This window comes from Microtus pennsylvanicus, chromosome 15 (genome assembly GCF_037038515.1).
Source record: "Microtus pennsylvanicus isolate mMicPen1 chromosome 15, mMicPen1.hap1, whole genome shotgun sequence".
NCBI lineage: Eukaryota > Metazoa > Chordata > Mammalia > Rodentia > Cricetidae > Microtus > Microtus pennsylvanicus.
The window spans coordinates 54,650,152-54,676,401 of NC_134593.1; the positions used below are offsets into that span (position 1 = coordinate 54,650,152).

The 26,250-nt window shown below is 40.2% G+C and overlaps 1 protein-coding gene across 3 annotated transcripts in view; it reads right to left on the reverse strand.

Annotated features, from left to right (window-relative positions):
- Positions 1-724: 724 nt before the first annotated feature.
- The window catches only part of Tbc1d4 (TBC1 domain family member 4), a 160,531-nt gene continuing 135,005 nt past the window's right edge, over positions 725-26,250 (reverse strand). For all 3 annotated transcript variants that reach the window (XM_075950169.1, XM_075950170.1, XM_075950171.1), the window contains 9 exons: positions 20,973-21,133; positions 18,862-19,071; positions 14,944-15,102; positions 14,217-14,375; positions 11,414-11,658; positions 8,592-8,751; positions 6,192-6,361; positions 4,639-4,815; positions 725-2,976 (listed from right to left, as the gene is read on the reverse strand). In XM_075950169.1, coding sequence (XP_075806284.1) covers positions 2,743-2,976; positions 4,639-4,815; positions 6,192-6,361; positions 8,592-8,751; positions 11,414-11,658; positions 14,217-14,375; positions 14,944-15,102; positions 18,862-19,071; positions 20,973-21,133 — 1,675 coding nt within the window. In that variant the 3' untranslated portion in view covers positions 725-2,742. The remainder of the gene's footprint in view (positions 2,977-4,638; positions 4,816-6,191; positions 6,362-8,591; positions 8,752-11,413; positions 11,659-14,216; positions 14,376-14,943; positions 15,103-18,861; positions 19,072-20,972; positions 21,134-26,250) is intronic.

The window sequence follows — 26,250 nt, forward strand, 5'->3', positions numbered from 1 at the left end:
CTTTGACGCAAAAATATTCAATAAAATACTGGCAAGTCTTTCTTCCTTTTTAATGATTTTATTGCGCTATATGCTTTTCTCTGCTCCCCTCTCTGCCTCTCCTTTCCCCTTTAACCTTCCAAAAATATTACGTAAAGTGTGCTCATATTATATCTATCAATAAGTGCTTTCATTCTTAATTATTTGGAAGTAAACCTAATAGAAAAACTCTGCAACTTTATAATCTCTTTCCATCTTACAAGAGGACCTAAACAATATAAGAGGCAGGGTTAAAGACACAGTTCAGTGATGAAGTTCTAGCATGCATGACATCTTAGTAATAGTCTATGTAGTACCAGCATGCATGAAGTCTTAGCTTCCAACCACAGAACTGGAACTAAAAAGAGGGAAAAAAGAGAGGGAAGGAGACAGGAAGGAAAGGACAGAAGGAGGAAAGAGAGGGGAAAAAAGTCAAGCCTGACAGCTCAGCCTCCCTCTCCTTTCCCACTAGTAAAGGCTTCATTGTGAAAGAAGTTGGAAATTGGCAACTGTATTCATTCTTTTCTTAAATTATATTTGTTGTCCTAGATTCCTTTCATGAGAATGTTCAGCATTTTCAGGTTTAGGTAGCATCAATCCAACCCAGGCAAGTTTTGACTTCAAGAGCTTGAGTCATCCCCAGGCAATAATAATAATAATAATAATAATAATAATAATAATAATAATAACAGTAAAGTTCTGGAAATGGCAGCAACATATTTATTGAAAATGAACTAGACATTACATGAACTTGATGGAGATGTAAACTGATAAATCAAAACCGGTGTAACATTTTTTAAACCATAAATGAGAAAGTCATTTTCACAAGAAAACACTATATCCACATTGCCTTAATTGCTAACTTTTAACATCCAAAACATAGTTTACTTTTAACTGAGAAACATAAAGAAAATATTTCATTCTCCACCACCACCTTTACATCACACCCGTAAGGCAATTTCTATCACCAGAAAGTAAGACTGTGCTACCCTTCATCCTTGTAGGAGAATAGACAATGATACACATGAAAGTATTTTCAGAAGATTCAAGCAACTGATCAGCTAATGGCTTTCAATAGAATGGAGACTCTAGAATGACCACTCCATAGAATCTAGAAGCTATATCAACTCTCCTAAGTAATAAGACTTGTTTGTTTGGGGAGGAAACCTCCTGGATCCAAGAACATCCTGATCCCAAGACTTGTGACATTTAAGAGGGAAATAGCCTAGAAGGGTGTTTACTGGGTATCTACTGACCAATGTCTTCTGAAATCTTTTACATCTTGACTTTTGAGCTCTAGAATAAAATTTCATCTGGCATACAATAAACTCTCTCTGGGGAAAATTATGCCCAAATAACCTATCTGCAAAAGGACAAGGACTGCAAAAAGCAGTGACAATAAACACTGTTTGGAAAGGCAAAAATGCTGCCTTCGTGTTCTGAGGCACTATTGTAAAGTCATCTCTGCTGTAGGAACCGAACTTCTCCTGGGAGAATGAATGTACCCAGTATGCATAAACATTCTTTAGTAAGCTATCTGTATGTGGCAGAAGCCAGGAGTCCAAATACGGGATTGTGCAGGTTTTAACTGGGCTGGAGACATTTCTCTTCCCTTCCAGTGTGCTTTACATAGTTCCTTCCTAAACATTCACAGTTCTAAATTTTCACATGAGAGGGGAAAATGATTAATACATTGTTCTGTTATTGAGTAAAACATAAAAAAAGCAATTCAGCATGGTATATCATCTTTGGAAAATCAATCATAATTTTATTTCCCTATTCTAAACTGAAGGTCACAAGAACTCCATGGAAAGCTCCCATCATTTTGTGAGAAAAATAACCAATCCTGTCACTTGGTAAATATAGCCCCAAGCAACTATTTACCCCTGTTGAAGTCAACTAAATAAAATGGCAATGAGCTACTATAGACAATTTAGGAGCTTAATTGTGTTTTTGAGGCCTCATATTTTCAGTTTGAATATCAATGCTGGTCTAATCTGCTAGAAAATTAGCAACATTCCTCTTCACCTTGAGGTGGGTGGACTCAGCCACAAGGTCCTGCTTTGTCCCTGTGTGTGTCAAGCAAAGCCTAACCAGACTCAAGATAAGTGAAGATTCGACATGCTGGTTGTCACACAGGGGGCAGGCCAGAAGGGCCCTACCGTCGTAAGAGACTCACGGGGGCAAGACTAGCAGCTAGTCATGTCCTTTCCATAGACAGACACATAAAGCTACAGAAATGTGTCTGCCTACAACACTAGGTGAAACATGCTCGTCTTTGGGGGGAAGATACATTCATTTTTTTTCAAGTATATTTCAATATACAAAGATGTTCTAGATTTGTTTCACTAGAAAAACAAAAAAATTCCACCTGTGTCCAAAAGGAAATCTCACTAGAACTTCGTTTTGGTGTGGAACTAATTTGACTGAAAAAAAAATTGCTCTGAATACATATCTACTGTTTGATTGGAAAGCACGAATCTTTGTAACCAGTTATATATATATATTTATGTACAGAGTTGACAACAACCAGAAGAAGATACAGTCTGGATGTCTGTGATGGCTTAGGAGTGGAGTGCTCTGAGGAGAGCTACATCACCTACTGATGATCTCAGCACCAGTAGCAGGTGTCCCACCAGACTTCTGGTCGACCTTAGACCAGCAGTGCACAGGTGCCTCCTTCCAGGTATTGTAAGGAAGCTCTGTGCCGAGGCCACTCTGGAACTATGGCTTATTTCCTGTCTTGGCTTTGTCATTACTGGGGTAAGTTAGGTCTCTCAGCAGCAATTCACAGTTGGCCAGCGCATCGGCTGGCAGCAGCTTCCGGATTTGTTCCACTGTCTTTTGATAAGCCATTTTATCTTGTTCCAAGGTCCGGATTAAAGCCTTCATTTTGGTCTCTCTGGTCAAAAGAGTTTCTAGGTTGGATTCCAAGGCCTGGATTTTAGCGTGGGCTACCTGTTTGTAAAGAAAAAAAAAAAACCTCCATATTAAAAACTTGAGGGGTCTGGCTCTTTATTATAGTAACAGCCATGCCTTACATTTGTTATGAGAAAATTACATCACATTAATTAACAGAATATCATTTGAACACACTGAGAAAAGTGCACTTTAAGTATATTTTAGTATAGAAAAATATTCTCTGAAATGGAGTTTTTTTCTTTAGAGTGCTCAAAAATCTAAGTATTGGAAACGGAAGATATAACTCAGTGATAGAGTACTTTCTGAGTACATTCAAAAGATTCTAGATTCAAACTTTAGCAACATACTAAATGTGTGTGTATATGTATGTATACATATATATGTTTAACAGACTTACATGTCCAGGCATATATGTGTACACACATTATGCTCACATGATTTCTTTCGTCTCACTAATGACAGCAGCCGTGCAATATCATATCGTCACCCCATGATGCTGGGTCATCACTCACACCCACTGGTGTCCCCTGTCCCTCTTGACTGAAGGCAGAACAAGGATATTCCTGACCAGTTGTTGCTATGTGACTCTGTTTATCTCATAGTTTTAGGAGATACCTGTCTAAGCAACATGGAGCTCACGCTGGCAAGCACTTCCCCTACCCCTGCTACATCAGGCACCATAGTTTGAGCACACTGGTGAAGAAAAGTTCAGGAGGTAATCTAAGTGGTTAGTGGTTCTGGGCAGTCCTTCTCTTTGGTAACAACCCTTTGTTCCCAGAAGAACAAAGTTGGGTGTTATGAAAACTCCCATAATCCCTTCTAAGAGCAGCACATTCCACAGCCTAAGGACCTGTCAGGAGGTCCGGCTTCCACAGACAGACTTGGAACTCTGTTCCTTTCAACTGACTGAGAAACTTGATAAAGACTACCTGGAACTGTCCAGAGAAAGGTTGTGGCAAGTCTGTGTTCTGGGTTCACTTTTAATTTACCGAGAAGCAGCTCCACCTCTTTTCCTTTCTGTTTTACTCTAGACAAATAGCAGACAAAAATCCCAAGCTGGATTTTCACAACTGTTTCACTTACTTCACCCTAAAGTGTCATTGGTTTATATTGCTCTTTCAAATGCGAGACTCAAGTACTTTGAAGAGGCTTCCTTCTGAAGAGGGACACATAAAACTGTGTCCTTAGACAACAATCTGCTGAACTCCATCCTCTACCTGCTCCTCTCACCAGCATGAGGCCTGACGTAACACTATGTTCACTTTCCTCTGCCACATTCTCCTGAATGAAGTAACCTCCTCCTCTGGGCAACGCAAAGGCCTCCTCACTCACTGCTCATCCTTCAGAACTCAGTCCAAGTGTACCTAACTGCATACCTTATTCCTCAGATTTTCTTCTTCCTCCCCTGAAATTACCTGACTTGCATAACATCCAATAAGGTGAACCCAAATTCTGCTTTGAATTGCCATTCTACTATTGTGTGTGTGTGTGTGTGTGTGTGTGTGTGTGTGTGTGTGTACCCCAAGTGATACTTAAGCTCCTGATTACATTTGTAGACCTCCATACACACGAAGCTAAGGAGATACCTAAGCCATTGGTCATCAGGAGTTCAACCCACATTCATACTCCAATCATTCTGAGCAGCTCCATGCAAACAGGGCTGTATTCTCACAGTTGTTTCAATCTTTATTTCTGTACCTGGAGTTTTTCTAGAAGGTCCATGTTCTGTCTTTTCAATTGGTTGTTGGCTCTCTCCAGCTTCTCCAGGGATTCAGTATCCTCACAAGCATAAGAAGATTCCAGAAACTCATCCTGTAGCACATGATATTCTACCTCATAGGCATGTAACTGTTTAGAAATATCCATCTCAAAAACCTGTTGAAGCACCATGAGTTAGTTAGTCTGGTCTTTAGTATTGACGCCAACATACAAGTCATGCATAATGGTAGACTTTATATCATATTTATTTCCCAGCACTATTCGGAACATTAAAATACACCAAAAGGGAGAAATAGGCCTGGCTATCCATACAAGAACAGTTGAGATACAGATCTAACTTTTAGCACACAGAGTATTTCTATGCAGTTGAAACATCCTAAAAGTAAGACCAAGTCACAAGAATAAACTAATGTCCAAGGGTAGCTGGCGACCAAAATGACTAAAGTTTAATAACTGTCTCCTGAAATTTAGAGTACCAGGTCAACAATTGTTGTTGAGCAATGATTATTTGTGTCAGAGACAATCACTGCTTAGTAGTAAGCAAAGCTACCGAGGGCTATTTGAATGTATGTGTTAATGGAGCAGAAAGGTCTTAATAAATGTCTTTATTTATTGGAAGCTTTTGTGAGCTTCTCTCCAGATCAGCAATCTTGGTCAATCAACTCTAATAGGGAAAGCAACCCATAAGTCAGGCAAATCACATTAATTTCATTATTTTGGGATTTTTTTCTTTCAAATATATGATTTTCATATATGATTTCAAATTTCCAAAATAATGATTTTTAACTGCTTGATAATCATACAGGTTATTTCAACCAGAAGAGCATGGCAGTCCATACCCACAATCCCAGCACTTGGGAGACAGAAGTAGGAGAAAATCAAGTTCAAAGCCAACCTAAGCTCCACAGTATGTCCATGATTCAAAACAAATCAGAAAATATGTTTCCAAAGAATTGACAAATAATAAAATGTAAACAAAAGCCATATTAGTTAACTTAAAGGTTTTAATAATTAGAAACTACTGATTACTATTCACATAATCTACATATGAGTTATGTTTTATGGTGTTAGGGATCATATCCTGGGCTTTGCGCATCTTGGAAAACTAATGCTCAATCACTGAGGTAAATAACCAGGGTAAGCTTAAACTTGGGATTCTCCGCCGTCCGCCTTCCAAGAAGCTAGAGTCACAGGCCTGACCCTTCTTACAAATTCTGAAAGAATTGGAGATACTGCAAAGTTAGTGAGCTTTGATTTACTTTCTGGTCATCTTGACTCTTCAAGTTCTGACCAAGATCTCAGCATTTGTTTAAATTGAAAAGATTTCTGGAAAACCCACTATGTATCACAATAGCAAATTTTCTGTGCATGGGCAGATAAATAATGTTACAATGTTGAAATTGTATAATCAATTCATTTCTAAATAAAATGTGCCCAATCAAACAAAAGGAAACCTTAAAGAAAATAGATATTAGGCAAACTACATTTTTATAGGAAAGAATTTAGTACATATTGAATCATTTACATCATACCTGGGTAATAATTTTTTCCATTTCAGCAGTATTCATATCGGGTAATGTGTTTTTGAGAAATTCAACAATATTTTCAAAGTTTTCACACTCCATTATAAGTGCCTCCTGGCTGCTCAGTAAACTGAGGGCAACTTTAAATATAACTTCAGTTCCCTGAAGAAAAATAATATCTAGAAAAAGAAAGAAAATTTTCACAATCAAAGTTGTACATCTACTGTTGCAAAGAGCACATATTTTTGTTTTAGTACGGCACCAGAACCAGAAAAAATGTAAAAGAAAACTGGTCAAAAATCAGTTTTTAGTTTTAAAAACAAGTTAATATGACTGAAACAAATAGAATGTTGTCGATTCATCTTATTAAAGATCTTGGATATGGCTAAGGGAGCAAAAGAAACATTATATATCTGTCTGTCTATATATTGTTTACAGTTTTATGGTAGTTTAATGGATTCTAGACAATTTTCAAATTTATTCAACTAATAGGCTTTTCATCACAATAGAATGTAACAACCAATCAATGTATTCAACTAGTACTGTTCAACTATTCATAATCCAAATGCAAATGAGCCAGCTAAAATGAGGTTCAGTCAATATTGAAGGAGGCAATTAAAGAGAAAACTTGAGCATACACAAGACCTGTGCAGGCCAGCCAGCTGTCACCTTCACTCTCTAACAGGGAACAGACTGCTACGGAAGGGACATAAGATCATGAACTCCGACATTGAGTCCAAAGCAAGTGACAGAACAGCCTTGCCAGTGGACACAAACACATCTAAAAGGGTTCTAAAGAGACCCACTATAAGAATCCAAAGCGCCAGAGAAAATGTCACTGGAAAAAAGTGGTGTGTATCCTGCAAGCGAGAAACACCAGGCTCATGAAGTGTGATGGGACGCTGCAGTTTTGTCAGAAGATGGCATTAGAGCTCGCATTACAAAGGTTTGCAAAATCACAATGTAGAGTATGTATACATAAAACACATACATGCTCAAAGCTCAAGCTTCTCCTAACATTTTTCTACTTGTTATAATCTGATTTTTTTCCTGAGTTTTATACTAATTCTTTAAAAAAAATATGTTAATGACCTAAAGTTAAATACCACTTAACATTTGGCCAAACACCACAAAGCTCCAATTTAGCACAGTGGTACATAAATACTGAGTTTTTTGTCCCTGCCTCTAGACAGATGTGTAGAACCCAGCAAATGAGGGAACCCCACTCTCAGTTTCTGATGTCCCAGCCGACATCACTGAATAATTTTCTAGTGAACAGTAATTGCTGATGTTCTCCTTTCCTTTCCTGTTTATAGAAGCCGTGCTGGCCTGTTGAATTTCAGGTTGACACAAGCTCGAGCTACTGGGGAAGAGGGAACCAGAACTGAGAAAACTACACAAATCTGTAGTGCATTTTCCCCTGGCTGATGCTTTATGTGAGAGGCCCTAGGTCACAGCGGATGGTGCCACCCCTGGGCTGGTGGTCCTGGGTGTTAGAAGAAAGCAGGCTAAGCAAGCCATGAGGAGCAAACCAGTAATCAGCACTTCTTCATGGACTTTGAATCTACTCATGCCTCAGGTTTCCTGCCTCGATTTCACTCAGTGAGTATAAGCTGAAATAGACCTTTTCCTTCCCATGTTGCCTTTGCTCATGGTGTTTTATCGCAGCAACAGAAGCCATAACTAAGACCTCTGGGGATTTGTTATGTTGCTAACACAGGCTCCAACTCACAATCCTCCTGCCTCAGCGTCTCCAAGTGTTGAGACTACAGGTGTGCACAGTTACACCCAGCCTCATGCTTTGGTTACTAAATGGTACTTTGATGAGCCCATTTAAGACCTGTGAATAGATGTAAAGGCCCCCAGAGAGCACACAAACCTTGCTAGACTCTCCTTTTTCCCAATGCCAACACTGTGGTTGGAGCAGGGCAGCTACTCAACAATGTGCCTGTCTATATTCAGAGATTTTTCCTCTTAGCCATAGTCTCAGGGATTGTCTCGGCTCCTTCAGTGCCAGTAAATGTAGCCATGAAAGCCATGAGACAGGAACAAATGTTACATGTTAACAACAGAAAGACTAGAACATGCCACTAGAAATAGCACCCGTAATATAACACAGCGGTTGTGTTCCCTTCTCTGTATCTTGAATCCAATTTAAAGGAGGTGATGAAAAATGAAAGACCCAGAAGAATAAAAATCCAGAAAATGGTACAGTTTGTCCCTCATCCAGATTTGAAAGCTGTGTTTTCTAGGTTTTCCACACAAATATGCACAAGCTCACAGGAACCCAGCTCTTTTCCACTGCCTTTGAATAATACTTTGGACTCTCCTGGCCCTATGGGGACTTCATTGACAATGATCTCTGGGAGACAGAAAATACTGTCCCTACTGAAAAAAGGCACTTCTTACCAAAAACTCTGGCTACAAATCCTAAGGGAAACTGAGAGGCAAAGAGTGTGAGGAACCAGGGAGCAGCATAAAGACTGGGGCTGATCTCGTTCTCCTCGAGATGATTGTAGAGTTCTCGGTGGTAGTCATGGAGGAGTCTGGACAGCTGGTACATCTGGATCTGCGGTGCATACAGAGAAGAAAAACAAAACCTGCAGAAATCTGCATGTGTGTCCAACATACCAACTTTCAATAACTCACACACATTTAGTAAAGTAGCACATCTTTATTTTTATTGTTAACTTTAAGGACGATGTTCACATCCAAGTTCACTACATTTACAGCATAATTCATGAGTGTAAATTCAACTAAGTCTCATAAGCAAGGGTGGTGTTGGAGGTCCTTTTGTATTTGTGTTGTTTTCATTGGTTGAATGAGGAAACTGTCTTGGTCTTTTGATAGGGTAGCCCTTAGGTGGGCGGGGGAAACAAAATTTTGGGAAGAAAAGAAGAGTGGCAAACATCATAAATCTCTGGCCTGAGATGGACGTAGGTTAGAATCTTATTGGATACACACGTGGTGATACACACATTTAATAAAAATGGGTTAATCAAGATGTGAGAGTTAGCCAATAAGAGGCTAGAGCTAATGCCCAGGCAATGTTTAAATGAATACAATTTCTGTATGATTATTTCAGGTGTAAACTAGCGCAGGGCGGCCAGAACAAACAAGGGGCCCCACCCCTCACAACACAAGGGTTTCTGCTATGTGTTTGGTATGGCGTATCTACCTGAAAAGAACAACATTCTTCCAATAGAAAGGAATTGTATTGGCTCTCCTAACAAATTTTCAATATCTCCTCTTGAATGTGAACTTTTTATCTTATAAAAAGACATAAACTAATAAAAATGCTTGCTAACACCAATCAAGTTGTAAATTCAAGAACAGTTCCCGGAGCATAAAGTAAAAATCGAGACAGCTCCTGGAAAAAAACAAAATTACAAAGTGCTGTACATAAACACTGCAAACTCGGCCTGAACCTTATCTACCAAGGAAATTTTGGAAACTAAGTTTCCACAAACTGTAAAAGGAAGGAATCGGGGCCACAGGAAGTCATGGTTATAAAATAAACAGTTTGGAAGGAGGCAAACCTAAAAAGAGGTTTTATAATGAGATTACTATCTCAGTAAGTCATGGCAAAAAGGAAATCATACATTTCCCTCAGGCCGACTCCGGCTTAGAATCCAGACAGGGTGGGTGTTCATCAGCAGAAGAATGAGCATTTTGGTAAGCTCAGAAACAAACCTAAATACCAGGAAAACATGCTGATAAAGACATTCTGTTTTAATTCAGTTGTGCCCATAATGAAGAAACAAAGGTTTGCCATTCCATTACTTTCTAGGTAATTTCTTATAATCTTCGCCCTATGTTCTAAACTTGAGGCTAGGGATATTTCCTCTACTGAATTAGAGTTGGGCAGATTTGTAAATTCAAGGTTCCTATGATAATAAAGTCCTGTTTGCTAAAACAACAACAAAAACAAAAACAAAAAAAATCATCCTTCCATTTCAAAATACATTTAACATGGCCAAGCTCCAGATGGAAGAGACAAAACAGGAGGAAGTGATATGAGAAGGGCAGGAAGTAGAAGAGAGTCAAAGGCCACACGAGACTTCAGAAACAGACAGAAGGCTTGTACATCCAGCACAGACATCAGCAGAGACAGAATGTGATGAGACAGATATTGACGCTACGGAGACCAGCCCTTGATCCCAGTTCAGGACACTGCAGCAGAGCCTAAGTGTCCACACTCGGCGATGGAGCAAGAGATCAGACAGCCTCTCAAGGGAGCCAGGCTCACTGGATGCCTGTGGCATCTTTGTAACCTGAGGGAACAAATCTTACTGGCATCCTGTTCTAGACAATGACAAGGTATCACGTTTCACTTTCTGAAGCACAGAGTTCAGCGCTCCTATCATGATAACAACCCTAGTGTCACAGGTGGGAGGAAGGCTGACAGGCAAGATGTTACAACATCTGCATTTCCAAAATTAGAAAGAATATTCTTAGTAATTATAAAGATCGTTTTCATGATTTTCCTTGAGAATTTCTGAATTAGTACCCTGTTAACATCATTGCAACCACTCCCTCACTCCCACTTCTCCTATAATTATTATTGTAACATACATATATACAACATATATACACATATACAACCCACTGAGCCCATTAAATGTTGCTCACATGTACATGTGTTTAGGGATTACCACTTGGGACTCTTTTATGATGTTTCCTGAATCATAGTGATTATTAATATATGAATCCAACTTACCTATGCTTATGCTGGGATAAATTTTTATTAGGAATTCTCTAATGGAAAAAACTGCATTGTATTTTAAATTTGTAACTAAATCTTTCTGCCTGTGGACCAAAAACATTGTTCGTATGCAGTTTCTATTATCTGAAACTCTAATAACAAAGAAATTGTTTTTTGAAAACCAGAGTTAATTTAATTTTTAACAATGATATCAATATTTCCTCTCTGATGTAAAGTATAAGTAAAGTGTTTGGAATAAAACATTATTCAAACTAGTAAGTCGGTCTATGCACAGCTTCCAAGGGGAATTTGGATTACTCTAGTTATTCACCTTGGTGAGCACTTTCTGTATGCTTTCCTAGGTACATGGGTGTTAGCAAAATCTCAAATCCTCCCCTACAACAACGATGAACACATATCTAAATATTTGTCCAAGTTCTCTGAACTGCGATTCAGAAATGGCTGGAACTGAGATTTCTGATGAAAGCCTCCTGCACACCTGACTCATCAAGACAAACTGCCTCACCTGAAGTGACATCATATCCGGTCGATACTGCTTGCGGAAGCCCAGGTCGTACATAAGGAACTTCAGCATTTCAAAGGCTTGCTCCTCGCTCATGTGCAGAAGCAGGACTCCGGCCACAAAGCTGATTCCCTGACAGTAGCCCACTTCTTTGTCCAGCAAGGAGTAGGCTTTCAGCAGGTTAAAGAGGGACAGCTGCCCGGCCCCAAGCTGTACTGAAAAGTACGGGTGAGTGGGAAATGTCCTCCCTGTGAGGGAAAAAGAACCCAACATGGTGACCTCTGGGATTAACCAGCATTCTGCTATCCCCAGATTGCTAGGAATGTACATCTAGGAGGCTCTCCCCTCCCTTGCACGTCCTCTTCTCACTTCTCCTCCCCGTCCCTCTACCCTTCCCACTAACCACTAACCACTCTGTAAGTCCTATGGTTCACACACATGATACAGAGGCAAATGTGTGCTAAGCAGCATTACTTTCTACAAAAGCAATACCATTCAACAGAAATCTGTCCTCGATGGTATATATCCAAAAGGTACCACAGAGGAGAACTCAGCTTTATTTTGAGTTTGAATCAAGACAAAGTCTAAATTCATGTAAAGACCATTCTAGCCTAAAATCAAATTCTATAAGGTGTCATTGTTTAGGGAAAAATCTTGGTCATCTACAACCACATTTACTTTTTTATTTCATGTGTTTGTAACATGACACTGGAGGGAACTTTTTTGTTTTATTTTGCTTTACTTAGACTCTATCATTTATGAATTCTGATTTTTTTTAGATAATTCTGTTTCCAAAAACCATGTAAACTCTGTTTAAAAAACATATACAACATATGAATAAAATGTATGCATATATAGTTACATACATATACACACACATGTCGAAGGAGGATAAAGACAGAAAAAGTTCTATATGGTTTCAAGTAAATTTCTTCCTAAAATTTACCTCTGGATAGAATATTACCATGGAGACACCAACAAGCAAACAAACCCAACCCTGTATTTCTCAAAAGCTGGTGCTTGGTACTGCACAGACCCACCCACCCTCCACGCCAAAGTTGTTTGTTTGCACTAGTTTGGGACTTTCCTTGAGCTGCCAGCACATGAAATGCCCTGTGAGCTTCCTGGTCAAATGATAACTTGGGTCAATTAGAATTTGCAAGACTGTAAGATTTGCAAGTGTATTTTAGCACATAGGCTTAAAAGTGTTTTCTGTTTCCTTTTCTGTTTTTTCCAGGAACTGATAAGATTATTTCTGCAGAGTAAGGAGGAGACACGAGAGGAAGCACACAAGAGGGAGGGAAGAACACAGATGGCCTCTGGCAGAGGCAAATAAGCAGTTTTTAAAATTAGCAATCTAATTTCTCCTTGAATCTTTTGCTAGGAAAAATTTATAAATATACCGTGTATGCTAGAACTTGATCCTCCCTCCACCCTTATCCGCCATTCCTTCCCTGGAATCTCAATCACTGCTTCCCTGTTGATTGGGGACATCTAGACTGGCCAGAGCTGCAACTCTCCTGTCCTACATCTCAGCGCCCATTTACCAGCACAGTTCTATAGCCTGACAGGGACCACAGGGAAGGCCACGCCTAGTTCTCAGTTAACAAAGGAATAGACTCAGGAGCAAAGCAGTCTGTTGAACAGACAGGACAACGACTCCAGTGTCCAGTTTTTCTATAACATTTCCACTTTGATACAATTGGAATCAAAGTTTATTAATTGAGTTGAGTCCTCCCCGCCATGAAAAAAAGAAGTTGTCAGTGAAAGGAACAGAGGTAAACACTAGTTTTTAGCCAGTGGTTTTTTTTTAATATGCCTAATATAAACTGACCCCCAAATATAAGGTATCCCTTCTTTACTGCCAGGGACTCAAATATCATATCTAAGCACTTCATTTCTATCAGTTTCTAAAAGTATAGATTAAATAGTTAAACATCAATACGAAATATTTAGATACTTCAAAATAGTAAAATATATATGATAATGTGCTTTAAAGAAAAAATGTTTTTAAAATCATACTATCCGGAGGCTGGGGATGTATCCAGTTAGCAGAGTGCGGGCTGGCCTGCAAAAAGCCAGGGGTAGAGACAAGGATCCAGAATCCCAGCGTCAGAAAGTTGGAAAGGATCAATTCTATCCCACAGAATCAACACAACTAACCTGTTTCCCATCTGATAGGGATACTATTTCTACAGCTTAAGTGCTTACTAGATTCCTTCTCTTCTTTGGGGTCCTCCTTGTAGAGAGCATGATCAGCCCACCTGTCCACCCACACAGCAGCCTGCTTTCTGATTTGCTATTATCCAGCCATCGCTGAGTCCCTACTTGGATGATTATGGTATTACTTCTTACAGGGATTGCTAAAAGTTGGTATTCTTTTAACCTATTTCAAAATCAGCACTGATTATGACAGAGTTGCCTGGGTGAGGGAATAGCTCAGTGGAGGAGCCCTTGACTAGCACGCACAAGGCCTTGGGTTTTATGTCCAGTACCATAAATACACACAAATGCACACGCACATGCACACACATATGCACACACACAAACACACATCAGTTGTTCAAAATTTAGTAACTGAGAGCACTCTATAATATGACCTTCATAATGAGTCCCATTTCAGAGGGTCAGTTTGGGGGGGGTGAATATTCCACTCACGGTTCTTTAATCAAAATATAAGACCAACTTCCTCAGACAAAGTGGTCAGCAGTTCAGTAGATGCCAGACAGTCTTTATCAATGTTAACCAACCAACCACCACTAAGACCTTTATCTTTTGTCGGCGATGACCCACGTCAGAGACATACCCAGATCCACAAGGATGGCATGCTGCTGCGCAGTGAGCTGCTTCAGAAGTTCCTTATAGGAGGTGTCTGGAGGCTGGTGTTTGTTGGGCAATCTGTGTCTCAAGCGGTACTGGATTGCTAGAAACTGCCAAATTTCCCCTCGCCGACTTTTGGGGACCCCTGCAATCCAGAGATACAAAAGTCAGATCATGAGTTTGGGAACAAAGCCATTAAGCCACAGTAGAAGAGCCACATCCCAGTGAAAATTGCAGCTCTCCTTCCTGTACGTCACCCTGAGCTCATGCTCTCCCGTGTGCTAACAGGAGCACATTCTGAAACGTTTTCTACGATTGGCCCATCGCCGTTATTATATGTGAATAAATATTCCTGGTCAAACAATAGTGCTGAGTCACGTTGCTGAGTCTGCGTGATTCCATGGCAACAATTAGAGATTTCTCTTAAAGCATGCATCTCGTCTTCAGGAAACAAGAACACCAAGCATCAGAAAAGTTACAGGAACAATGAAGGTGTAATAATGGTCAGTAACCTCTATGGGGACATCATTACTGATTTCTCATCAATCCTATTAGCAGGGTATAGGTGGAAAAAGAAAACCCAAGCGTTCACACAGCACTATACTGTCCTTTCTTTACAAACAAGTTACAAGACAATATCATGCTTCTACTTCACACAACAAAAGCATCCCCACAGCTGTCCATACATGACACGTTATGGAAATGGCGAATACCTTCTTTAAGGGATGTGTGAATGTCTTCCATGTCGCATTTGATCTTAGTTCGACAATTCAACAACTTCTTGTCCCATGTTATTAAGACTTCCTTCTGACAGGTACCAACTTCTTCATAGTCCAGCTTCACTTTTCTAGACTGGAGTTCATCTCTTCTTGCTTGAAAAGAAAAAAGAGAAAGAAAGAAAAACAATAAATCAAAAGCAGTCTGTTGTTAAAACACAGCATTGTAAATGTCGGATGCCTTATCCATCTATACCCGATAACCTTCCTCTGGGGAAGGGGAACTTAAAAGTTTGAGAAAATGGGGCTAGAGAGATGATGGCTCAGCGGTTAAAAGGAGCCAAGTTCAATTCCTAGCACCCACATGCCAGCTAACAAGCATCTGTAAGTCCAGTTGCAGAAGATCAATCTCCTATTATAGCCTACATGGACACTGCCTGCAGGTGATGTTTGGACATACAAGCAGGCAAAAAAAAACCCATAAACATAAAAATAAGGTAAATATTTTAAAAATTTTGAGGAAAATATAGATTTTCAAACGCTGTGCCATCCCCATGAGAAAATACATACAATAACTAAGGGTGTTTTATTGTCTTAATACTTTGCAATTTGGCTGAACATACAATACAAAGTGCGGCTGAAGAGCTGGCTCTGTGTGTTCAAGATATTTGCTACCAAGCCTGAATTTGACCCCTGGGAACCACATACAGGGTAGAGAGAATCAGCTTTCAAAAGCTGTCTGCTGACTTCCATAGTCATACTGTGACAAATGCATGCATGTTATCTATGCTATAAATTTTAACTCTGGGCCAATATGAAACTCTTAGATCAACAGCTTATTTCATCTTAAACATCACTAAAGCAGGCTAGAGAGGTGGTCAAGAGCCCTGGCTGCTCTTCCAGAGAACTCGTCAAGGACACTGGCGTGTATACAGTATACAGAAACATGTGCAGGCAAAACACTCATTGACATAAAAAATAAACTTTAAAGCCCCATTAAAGCATTAATATTTGATACCAGATGCATATATAGGGAGGCAAAACCTTGTGCATTAACCTTAATCTGAAAACTATGTGACTATTAGAGTTCCCTACATGCTATTCATATTCCCCTTAACAACAGGCCATGTGCTCCTATATTCATCTTTAATAACCTTTTGCTTATTTGAGGTTCTGGGGACTGAGTACAAGGCCTTGTGCAGGTTAAGAACATGCTCTACCAATGAGCTATGCATGCAGGCCTCTATTCCTAATAACTTTAAAGGAAAATTCATTGTATTTAAGCCAGCACTCATTCCGCATTTCAATCATACAGGATTTTCTCTGATTTGGTGATCTAAAACACAAGCCTAGACTCATTAAATGAAATGCCCACAAAACACCCACTCTCTCGACCTGTCTTTATGACAGATAACTGACTGCAAGAGAAAAGAGACACAGACACGGGAGTGCACATTCCCTCCTTCCTTGTGGTCCCCACCAGCTTACCTTCTGCAACACAAATCTTTGTCAAGCATCCAAAGTCCTCGACAGCACAAAAACAGTAGCAGGATGAATGTTACTCTTTACTTAATGCAGTTGAAACCATCCCCAAAAAAGTAAGATCTTAAAATGGACTATTCTTCAAACAGTGTGGTAAAGATTCCTATTTAAAAGTCTGGACTTACCCAAAAGACAGATCAATTACAAAGCGATTCCACCTGGAATCCACTAGGTGGCCTTTTAGTACCGTTCAATCTTGCTTCTCAGTATTTGCTGGGCGCATGTCTGAGATAATTCTTTCAAAGAAGTAAGGTTTGCCAATGCTAATAATAAATACAACTCTATACACACATCACTACCAACAGTGTGCCTCACAGGGAACTAATCGTATTTCCTTAGCTATCTTTCCTTACTCTTCCCAGTCAGTGTTCATCCCAAATACTCTTAAGAGCCTGCTATAAGCTAGCCACAGGCCCTGAGGACAAAAGGATAAGAACATTGATTTCTATCTCCCATCAACTGTTTAACTATAAGGAAAGGTTGAGAAATGATACCTCAATCGGACCAGAATTTTATCCTTTTTGCTAAGCTACAAAGTAAACACGGGGTTGACAAAGCCTTTTCAGAACGGTTCTTATTGTCATCCCTGTCCTTAACCTGTAAAATTATATAGTGTAGCTAACCTCGGTGTGGACACGTCATCATTCATTTTAAAGCAGGCCATTATTTCATACTAACACTCACAGTTGGGAAATATTGCTGAATACACACAACCACACAAAAGAAGCCTGGGAGGTACAATAGGCAGCCCTGTGTCCTAGAATTTGTCCCACTTCTGTGTCATAATGTGAATTCCTAGTGTCCCCGCACCAGCCACTTAAGGGTCTGTAGGAAGAAGACTGAGCTAAACAACCTACAAGTCCATTGTCCGTCCAAACAGCCGAAGATTCTAAAACTATCCTTTGATATTTAATATAAGATTTTATTTTAGTATACTCTCAACTGAAACACAATCCATCCTTTAACTGTTTAAAAGAATATTAATCATCATTTTGCCAACTTCTTTTTATGTTCATTGTATTCCAGATAAAACCAATAGCTGAAAAATATGAATTCTAGTCCTACCAAACCCTTTGGAAGCGCCAGAGGGTAGACACTGTGTGTAATACCACTGCTGAAAGCCACAGAAATAACAGCTAATGGAGGTTTTAATGTTACACAAAAGACTTATTTCTTAAGGACATTTAGTAACTTATGTACTTTTCATTCTGGTAGAAAAATAATCATAAAAATAAACTAAGTCTACAAACTAATTAAGTGGTGTCATTTTTTTAAAAAAAAAATTAAAACCCTGAATTGCATTGAGGTACAGTAAAGGGGATGTTATGGCAGGAAATTAACTCAGAAATGTGAACACCTACATTTTCAAAGTATCCTTTGGAAGACAAAGCAGCAGAAGCAAGTATCTGTTCATCTGCCAGAAACCTGAGAAGTCAAGGGCCCACTTAAGCTAATCATTCATTTCACAGGTGAAAAAAAAAAAACCTTTAGGTGAAGTGATTTGCCCAAAATAATGGTATTTGTGTATGTTTTGGATTTGGGTACTATCTGAGATCTCTTTGTGTGTGGAGCTATTAGAACTCAGACAAATTACATCATCTTTTCCAGAGGCTGAGAAACATAACTTAAAGCATTTAGTATATACAACCTTAGCAGTCAAGGGCCACAGCCAGTGTACCAGCTCTCACGAATGCTGAATTAGAAGTTTACTGATTCGAAAGTTACTTTAAATAGAAAATGTATAAAACTTAAAAATGTTGATTTGGTTATATTTAACTGGGGAAACAACACAAACAAATTTGCTTGAAATAGGCGTATTTCTCTCAGAATGAGTGAATATACTGGGAGTTGACAAATCACATTCAAAAAAGAGATTTTCTATTTTCATGTTCCAAAGGTTTTCTTAAGAAATGTATAATAATAGTAAATTTATATTCTGGTAAATACAAGGATCCTGTGTATCTATACTTTTCATTACACAAAAAAAGGCTATTTTCTTTCAACTCTATGAAATAAAAAGGTAAATAGGATAAACCATTCTTTCTCAAGCCACAGTGGAGAGAGAGAGAGAGAGAGAAGAGGAGAGGAGAGGAGAGGAGAGGAGAGGAGAGGAGAGGAGAGGAGAGGAGAGGAGAGGAGAGAAGGAGAGGAGGGAGAGGAGAGAGAAGGAGAAGAGAGGAGAGGAGAGGAGAGGAGAGGAGAGGAGAGGAGAGGAGAGGAGAGGAGAGGAGAGGAGAGGAGAGGAGAGGAGAGGAGAGGAGAGGAGAGGAGAGGAGAGGAGAGAGAGAAATAGCCAGTCGACATTCAAACACAGAATGTATCCACCCAAGGAAGAGTGTGTACGGAGCCGTGAGCCCGGCTTGAATGGCTAACCTTCCAGTTTCTGGTTTTCTTTCTCCATCCGAAGCAACAGGATTTGCTGGTGTATAGCTTTTTTCCACAGACTCTTCAGTTCCTTTGATTTCTTTTTTTCTTCAGCTTTTTCTGTGTCCTCATCACCAGACAAGAATATGACGAGGGGCTCTTCCTCCATGGTGGGAGTGAGAGGGGATAACGGGAGCAGCTCAGCCCTGTCCAGTCCATCTGCAGAGAAGAAGACAGTGAGAGGCATCCCTCAGCGGTCCCCACACTGGGAGGCTTCCCAGCAGAAGGCACGCTGCTCAGTTCCAGCTTCCACACAGAAAGGTGTTCACACACCACGTTCCCAGTAGCTCTGGATTGCGTGGAACTAGTGGCTTAAATAATGTCAGCCTGAATTCCCCTCCAGGTTTCCCTCTCGCAGTGAAACAAGAACACGCGTCAGACCACCACTTCTTCTTTCTGCCCAGAAAGACACACGAGCCAGTGGCTGCAAATCAAACTGGCCTTTCCCCGGGGGCTGACACTTCTGCAATTCATCTGTGTGTGTTCTCAGCCGGTACAACACAGGACTATGTGAGTAGGTGTGGGATCCTGAAATTCCTGTCTACAATAGAGTCCCGCAGGATACCGCAGCTGAGCAATGCGGGCTTTTCCATGCTGAGCAAGGTACCAAGGCCACTGTCTCCCAGCGCAGTCTCCTCTACTGGCTTGCCCAAGCTATTTCCCTCCCACTACTCCCGTTCTTCTCTGCATATCCCAAATATTTTTCTATTAACAGGATGATCCTGTATCTTAAAACATTTCAGTAATTCCTGATATCCCAAAATGATGATGATGATGATGATGATGATGATGATGATGATGATGATAATAATAATAATAATAATAATAAGCAGCTGTGGCTCTCTGGGAACAGCATGTAAAATCTGTCAGGGCCACCCCAAGTTGATTTTCCAAACTCAGTTCTCAATCTCCCATCCAGGATGCCCTTCTTGCTCAGTCCCTCACAATCCTCTGGCCTGAACAATCTCTCCATATGAATCTAGAACTTTCCTGAAATATGTGTCCCCCAAAGATGAGCGTAAATACTTGGTTTTTTTTTCTGTGAAGCCCTTGGACCATCCTAGGCAGGGTCAATGTTCTCTTTAGCAATGCCAGCTGATTCTGCTTGTCAGTTCACTGATCTCTGCTCTTAGGCCATTGCTACACCTTTGTCTGTCTACTGGGGACTGTTTCCAGCTCCTTGACAGCTCAGAACACTTAATCTCTCATTTCTTGTATTAACATAGCATTATCATCATCTCCCCTCTCCCTCTCTCTTTCTTTTCCACAGAGATCAGAAAATGAAGTACATATGATCACAGCTGTGTGAGACATTTATATACTTTGGCCAAATCCATAATTAATGTGTGTTATTGTGCTAAAAATGGATTCATTTTCTCTATAGTGGCAAATTATTTATCAGTGTTACAGGAAGCTTGTTCAATTGCATTATTCAAATATTACATGTAATTCACTTTCCTACACTGAATTTTTAGAAAGAAATTTACTAAAATCTCTATTTTGCATTATTGGTTTATTTTCTTTTCCTTAAAATTCGCTAGCATATCCTTTTCTGGCTCTCAGGTATACACAATAGAGCACGCTCTTTTTACAGTTACACCTTGTGTTTACTGTCATTTTGTTTAGGCTTTGCTCTGGTTATTAATAGGTCTAATACATCACAGAAAGCTGCCCGTGTTCCCTTCTAGCTACCATGTGTCCAGTGTGATCTATCCATTTATTTATTGTTCGACTTTTTGGCCGCTTTGTGTGTGACTCTGGCACAAGCTTCTCTTTGATTTCCTTCCACACTGTGGTGGCTTTGTCATCATTGTAGCTCCCTAGTCTCGTAGAGTAGCATCCAAATCAGAAATCTCACTCCCCCATCCATCCACTCAAGCATGTATCGGGTATGTAGTCCAATGTGTCATCATGATCACTTAACAAAAACTGCTACAGGGCACACGGGAAGCTATGATGCCCCATATTCTCCTAAGTTTCTACATGTCGAGCATCCTGTCCTGTTCCCCATCCTGGGACACTTAGGAGGAAGAAGAATTCGTGCCTGACTGCACACAGACCTTTCTGCTGCATTGCTGATGGGGACTTGTTCACAGGAGATGCGACCCGGAGGAAAATACGCTGCCTCCAGGAGACTCTGCGTGGAGTGACAGGTGTTCCTCCAGCATTTAGGGACTCGTTGCTGCAGGTGGATGAGGTCCTTTTTCTCCCTTCTCCATCACTGTGGAATGCCAACAGAAATGTGACTGGTAAGGAAGATACACCCTTCACAAAGAAACAGGAGCACAAGCCATTCCAAAATTCTGCCGCAGGCAAGCACAAGGCACAGGCAACAGGAAGAGGGGCAGCCACCACATCTTGGGGAAACTGCAATCCAGGCCACATCCCAGTCACAGAAAGTCTGCTGTTTCTACTCCTTCCTTAAAAGGCAGCCAGTCCTCGTTCTAATCTGAGGAACATCAGGCCTTATGCAGGGGAGGAACCTGTATGCTTGATGTAATGCTTAAGTAATGAACCTGTGCATTGTCCAGGAAACAAAACTGATTTGATATAAGCAGTCTGTACATGCTCAGAAAGACCTTAGCTTACAGCTCATTCTAGGTTTATGCAAGATCGTAAAACTTAACGTGACTATTAAAATTGATAGTTACCAAATATCCAGATCACGACAGAAAACAACCCGAATATAGACAGAAGGGTCAACCTGAGGGTTATTGTTAAGTTATATATAAATAATTTTAAACAGTTAGGCAGCCAGGTGTGGTGGTAGCTGTACCAGGTGGTACTAGCACTAGGGAGCCAGATGCAGGGGGATCTCTGTGCGTTCCAAGCCAGCTAGAGCTACATAGTGAGACTTTATCTCAAAGAAAGAAAAAGTTAGCTAGACTTGTGTGCAATGTGACTAAAGATGATTTAATATGCTATTGTGCATCGAGATTCTGCATCAGGGAAATAGTGGACAGATATTATCAACTTAGTTAAGCAAACTGACCTAAGATCCCTAACCTTTGGGTGGGAGGAAGGTCCTACCACAGCACCTTGGTGCTCTGATCACATTTAGAAATCCGGTTCTGTTAAAAGAACTTTGTTTGTAAAGAAAAGGCCACTTCTGCATTTGCTAGGCTGTATGCAGATGAAGGGCAATGTGACTTGGTGCTCCTTTTGAGACCAACCCTGTTTGCCCTTAGAAGACCATACAATGACGGCAGCTGCTGATGGTGGTAAGACTATTTCACTTTTTGAAGTTTTGTAGTCTTTGATCTGTTCTGACAACGATGGCAATATTTACAGGCAGTGATGCCCTCAAAAATTAATCTTAGCTCAGAAACAATACTCAACTAGAAAAAAGCCACTGGCTCTCCGACCCTCAGAAGAACTCAATGGTGCTGAACCAGTTAACAAAAGGAGAGAACTTCCATTCTGTTCTCCCTCAAAATTACTCTGTCTGTCTGCGCTTATGGTTTTCACGAAAGGCAGTTGCTGCTATTGCTGCTTTCTCCTCCTCCTCCTCCTCTTCCTCCTATTCCTCCTCCTCTTCTTCTTCTTACTGTTTTCCCTCACTCCATTTTCCCCTCTTTCTCTTCACACTTCACCTCCTAATTTTGGTTGATTTTTTGTTTGTTTGTTTGGTTGGTTGGTTGGTTGGTTGGTTTCATTTGTTTGTTGTTTTTTTGAAATTACTTCTCATGCAGCCCAGATTGGCCTCAAACTCTTAATGTAGCTCTTGAACTTCTGATCCTCCTACTTCTGCCTCCTGAATGTTACAAGTGTGTATCACTATGCCCAGTTCACATGGTACAGCAGATCACAAATACTACTTCTGGATTCACTAAATTAAGGGTTACAAATAACATAAGGATGAGCCAATTAGCATATGGCAAGTGTTAGGCGGTCTTATTTTGGGAAATAGCTGATTCATGCATCTCGTCTACTCAGATCTCCTTTAACATGAATCCTGAATAAGGTCATAACCTCACTGTGGACCAATGTTCAAAACTCCCTGCAACACTGGAATGCTTCACCTTAATGTCAGCTTAGGGATGTCATAGTTCAAGCATTTCCTCTTCTGCATTTTATATTCAGATGGTGAATATTCTCCATCTGTCCTGATGAATACTTATGCACTATTTTTATAATGCCACCTTACTGGAGTTACTTGCTAACCACTCAGTTTGTAGGCCTATTACTAACTTCTGGTAGTAAACAGTCAGTGGTAAGAACCCTACTACTAGGCATCGAATATATGGGTTTTATATAAAACTATGTGAATTTATGTAGAAGGTTAAGTAAAATGAACACAGAGAATACTGAATGATCTAACATGTCCGGGATGAATAAAAGATCTAGATCCTTCAAACCCTATGTTGCTAATCTATCTTATGTCTTTCCGGCACAAAGTTCTGGTAGCTATTCCCAGAAAAAAAAGAAAATTTTTTTCTCTTACCTATTAGGTGTCATCCCTAATCAAATTTGTAATCTATGTTTTGAATACTCTGTGAAATACTGAGTATGGACAGACACCTGAGGCAATGTCTTGCAGGCAAATGTTCAATAAACACTATTTAACTTTTTTTTATTTTTTTTAAAGTAGTTCTACCAACAAGACTAAAACAACCTGAAAAATTATGAAATATTTCCATTTTGAGGAAGGAATTAAAATACATTTTAATAAAAATCACCCTGAAACTCTTGCCTAGAGACGTATTGAATGTTTAGAAAATAATGAAAACAAAGATGAACAGGACAGGCGTCTATTGCCTTGTTGTCTGTCACATGCAGCCCTTACAGTGTCTATGTTATAAAAAAGCAGCCTGGCATTAGCCCTCCAGTGTGCTTTCAATAACTTGCCAGCATCTTGTTTCAAGCCTTGTGGTGTAAATAAAGTAAATAAACTGTCAGATGACACATTTCCCATATCTGAAATTCAATTGCCAAAATTCAGTCGTTAAAATGTGTACTGATAATACAGGAAGGAAATGCGTACATGGTAGAATATGGACCCTTTACTCATAGACGAAGCCTCACTTTATGAAAGCAGTTTGTTACTGAGATGAACTGAAAACTGCCCTGCCTCCCTTACTAAGAGAAGAAATGCATGCCATTGTACATGCAACTGGAAGGCAGCTTCTACGGAAAAGCTTAACCAGACAGTGTGCGTGTGTGATACAGCAGCTCACTGCCTGGCCAGCGTGTGTTCAGAAGTTCGCATGGTAAAAGTGGTCACTTAAGGAACTGAAACTGAGTGAAACATTAGACGCTGTTATGCCCGTATCCTGACTTGGGATGCAGGACAAATTGTAGGATGGAGGTGAAGGATAACTTCTTTTTTAAAAAATTTCTCTTGTTTGTCTTTTTGCTTTCACTACATTGGTTTTCATTTTAACATCCTTAAATTTAAGAGTTAGAACAAGCATAGCATCAAAACTAAACGGCTTATGATGTCTACTACAGCAGTGGTGATATTGAGGAAGACAGAGGACACACACCACACACTATGCACTGATCTGAACAGTTCCAGGCTTGGTTGGTTTCGTCCTTACAGTAACTACACAGGGTGGGTCTTATGATTTCCATCACTAACTAGAAAATGGCTAAATAGCCTGCTTATTTCTGTGACAATGAGGGATGGCGTCAGAACTCAGAGCCAGTTGTCCACAGTCCAGACCCTTCAAGGCATTATGGCTGACTGTGCTTACAAAGCTCTAGAGTCTTCAAACAGAACTGTCAGAGACCAAATGATCCTTTGCTCTTTTAGTAGAGAAAGAAAAAAACAGTCTTCAGTTAGCATGAAATCTTTCAATAGCTCCTTTCCAATATTTATTTTGAGAAATTTATTCCAACAGAGAAATAACTTCCAATACCATAACTGACATATTTATGTAAATGTCTCACTACTTTGCTTTGCAATAAATGCAATTTAAAATGCATATGCTTATTTAAATAGAAGGAGGAAGTGAAAATACCTTAACATGGTAGACCATACATGTATATATGCAAGTGTTTGGAAAGTAATCAGACACTGCATATCCATATTCCCCTTATATTCCATATAGCTCCAGGCCATCTCCTTTCGTGACTGATAATGTAAACATGAGCAGTGTAAAGCACTTCATAGGACATGGTCAGGAAAAGCATTCCGTGCCAGGGCTTCCTCCGTCAGGAATTCGTGAAATTAAAAATGAATAACTAGGAAGGAAGTACAGCTTGGAGGGCATGCAAGCATTGGGAGGTTGGTGCATTCTTTACATACTTCTACTACTAGGAACCAAATCAAGAACCACAGTTAGTGATCATCGTAAGAAATTTAGGTGGGGGGCAGACCTTCTGTGTGGATCACCCCCTGGGAGGAGAAGCTAGCTCCAGGCACTCTGCACCCAGCACTCATTAACCTATGGTTATAATGTGATAGCTAATGCTTGAAGATGTTTTGCTATACCCTCGAGCAAGCAGGTATAGTCCTGAATATCAGCTAGTGTTAACGTTGGGCTTCTGTGAACATAGGAATTTTACTACACACTTGCTTACTTTGTGTATTCTGTCAATTAGGTTTTAAATAAATGCTGATTGGCTAGTAGCCAGGCAGGAAGTATAAGCGAGACAACCAGACAGGAAGTAGAGGCGGGGCAATGAGAACAGGAGAATTTTGGGAAAAGGAAAGCCCATTCCTCTGCAGTCCTGTCCAGACACTGGGAAAATCAAGATGTGAAACTACCTCACTGAAGAAGGTAGCGAGCCATGTGGCTAACACAGATAAGAATAATGGGCTAATATAAGTTGTAAGAGTTAATAAGAAGCCTGGGCTAATGGGCCAACAGTTTATCATTAATATAGACCTCTGCGTGATTTCTTTGGGGCTATACAGCTATGGGACCTGGTGAAAGGACAGAAACCAGGCAGGTCAGAAAACCTCAGACAACACTTACTTCACTAAGTCTCAGTCAACTGGGTACTACACGGAATGAAGGTGTACACTTTCCCTCCTGAGGCAAGAGAGTTCCACTTTGCACTAAGGTAAATTCTCTTCCACTGAGCAGCAAACTGTCCCCTGTCCATCCTCCACCTCCTAGCACCCAACAGAAACCACAATCCTAAAGTTTAAATCTGTGACTGCTTGCTGGCGAAATCTTTATCTAAAGGATAGCCCATTACAAGTTGAGCAAAATAGCGCAACTCCACTCATCCAAAAGCAGCTACGAGTGTCTTGAGAAGCCTGCACGGGACTGCACTGGTGAAACTAGTTCTCTCCTACACAACCCACAGTCCTCGCTAATTTAGAATCGCCTCAGCAGCACTCCCAGGGTGTGAAAGTTCTGGCTTTCAGCTGGGCAACATTGTGTC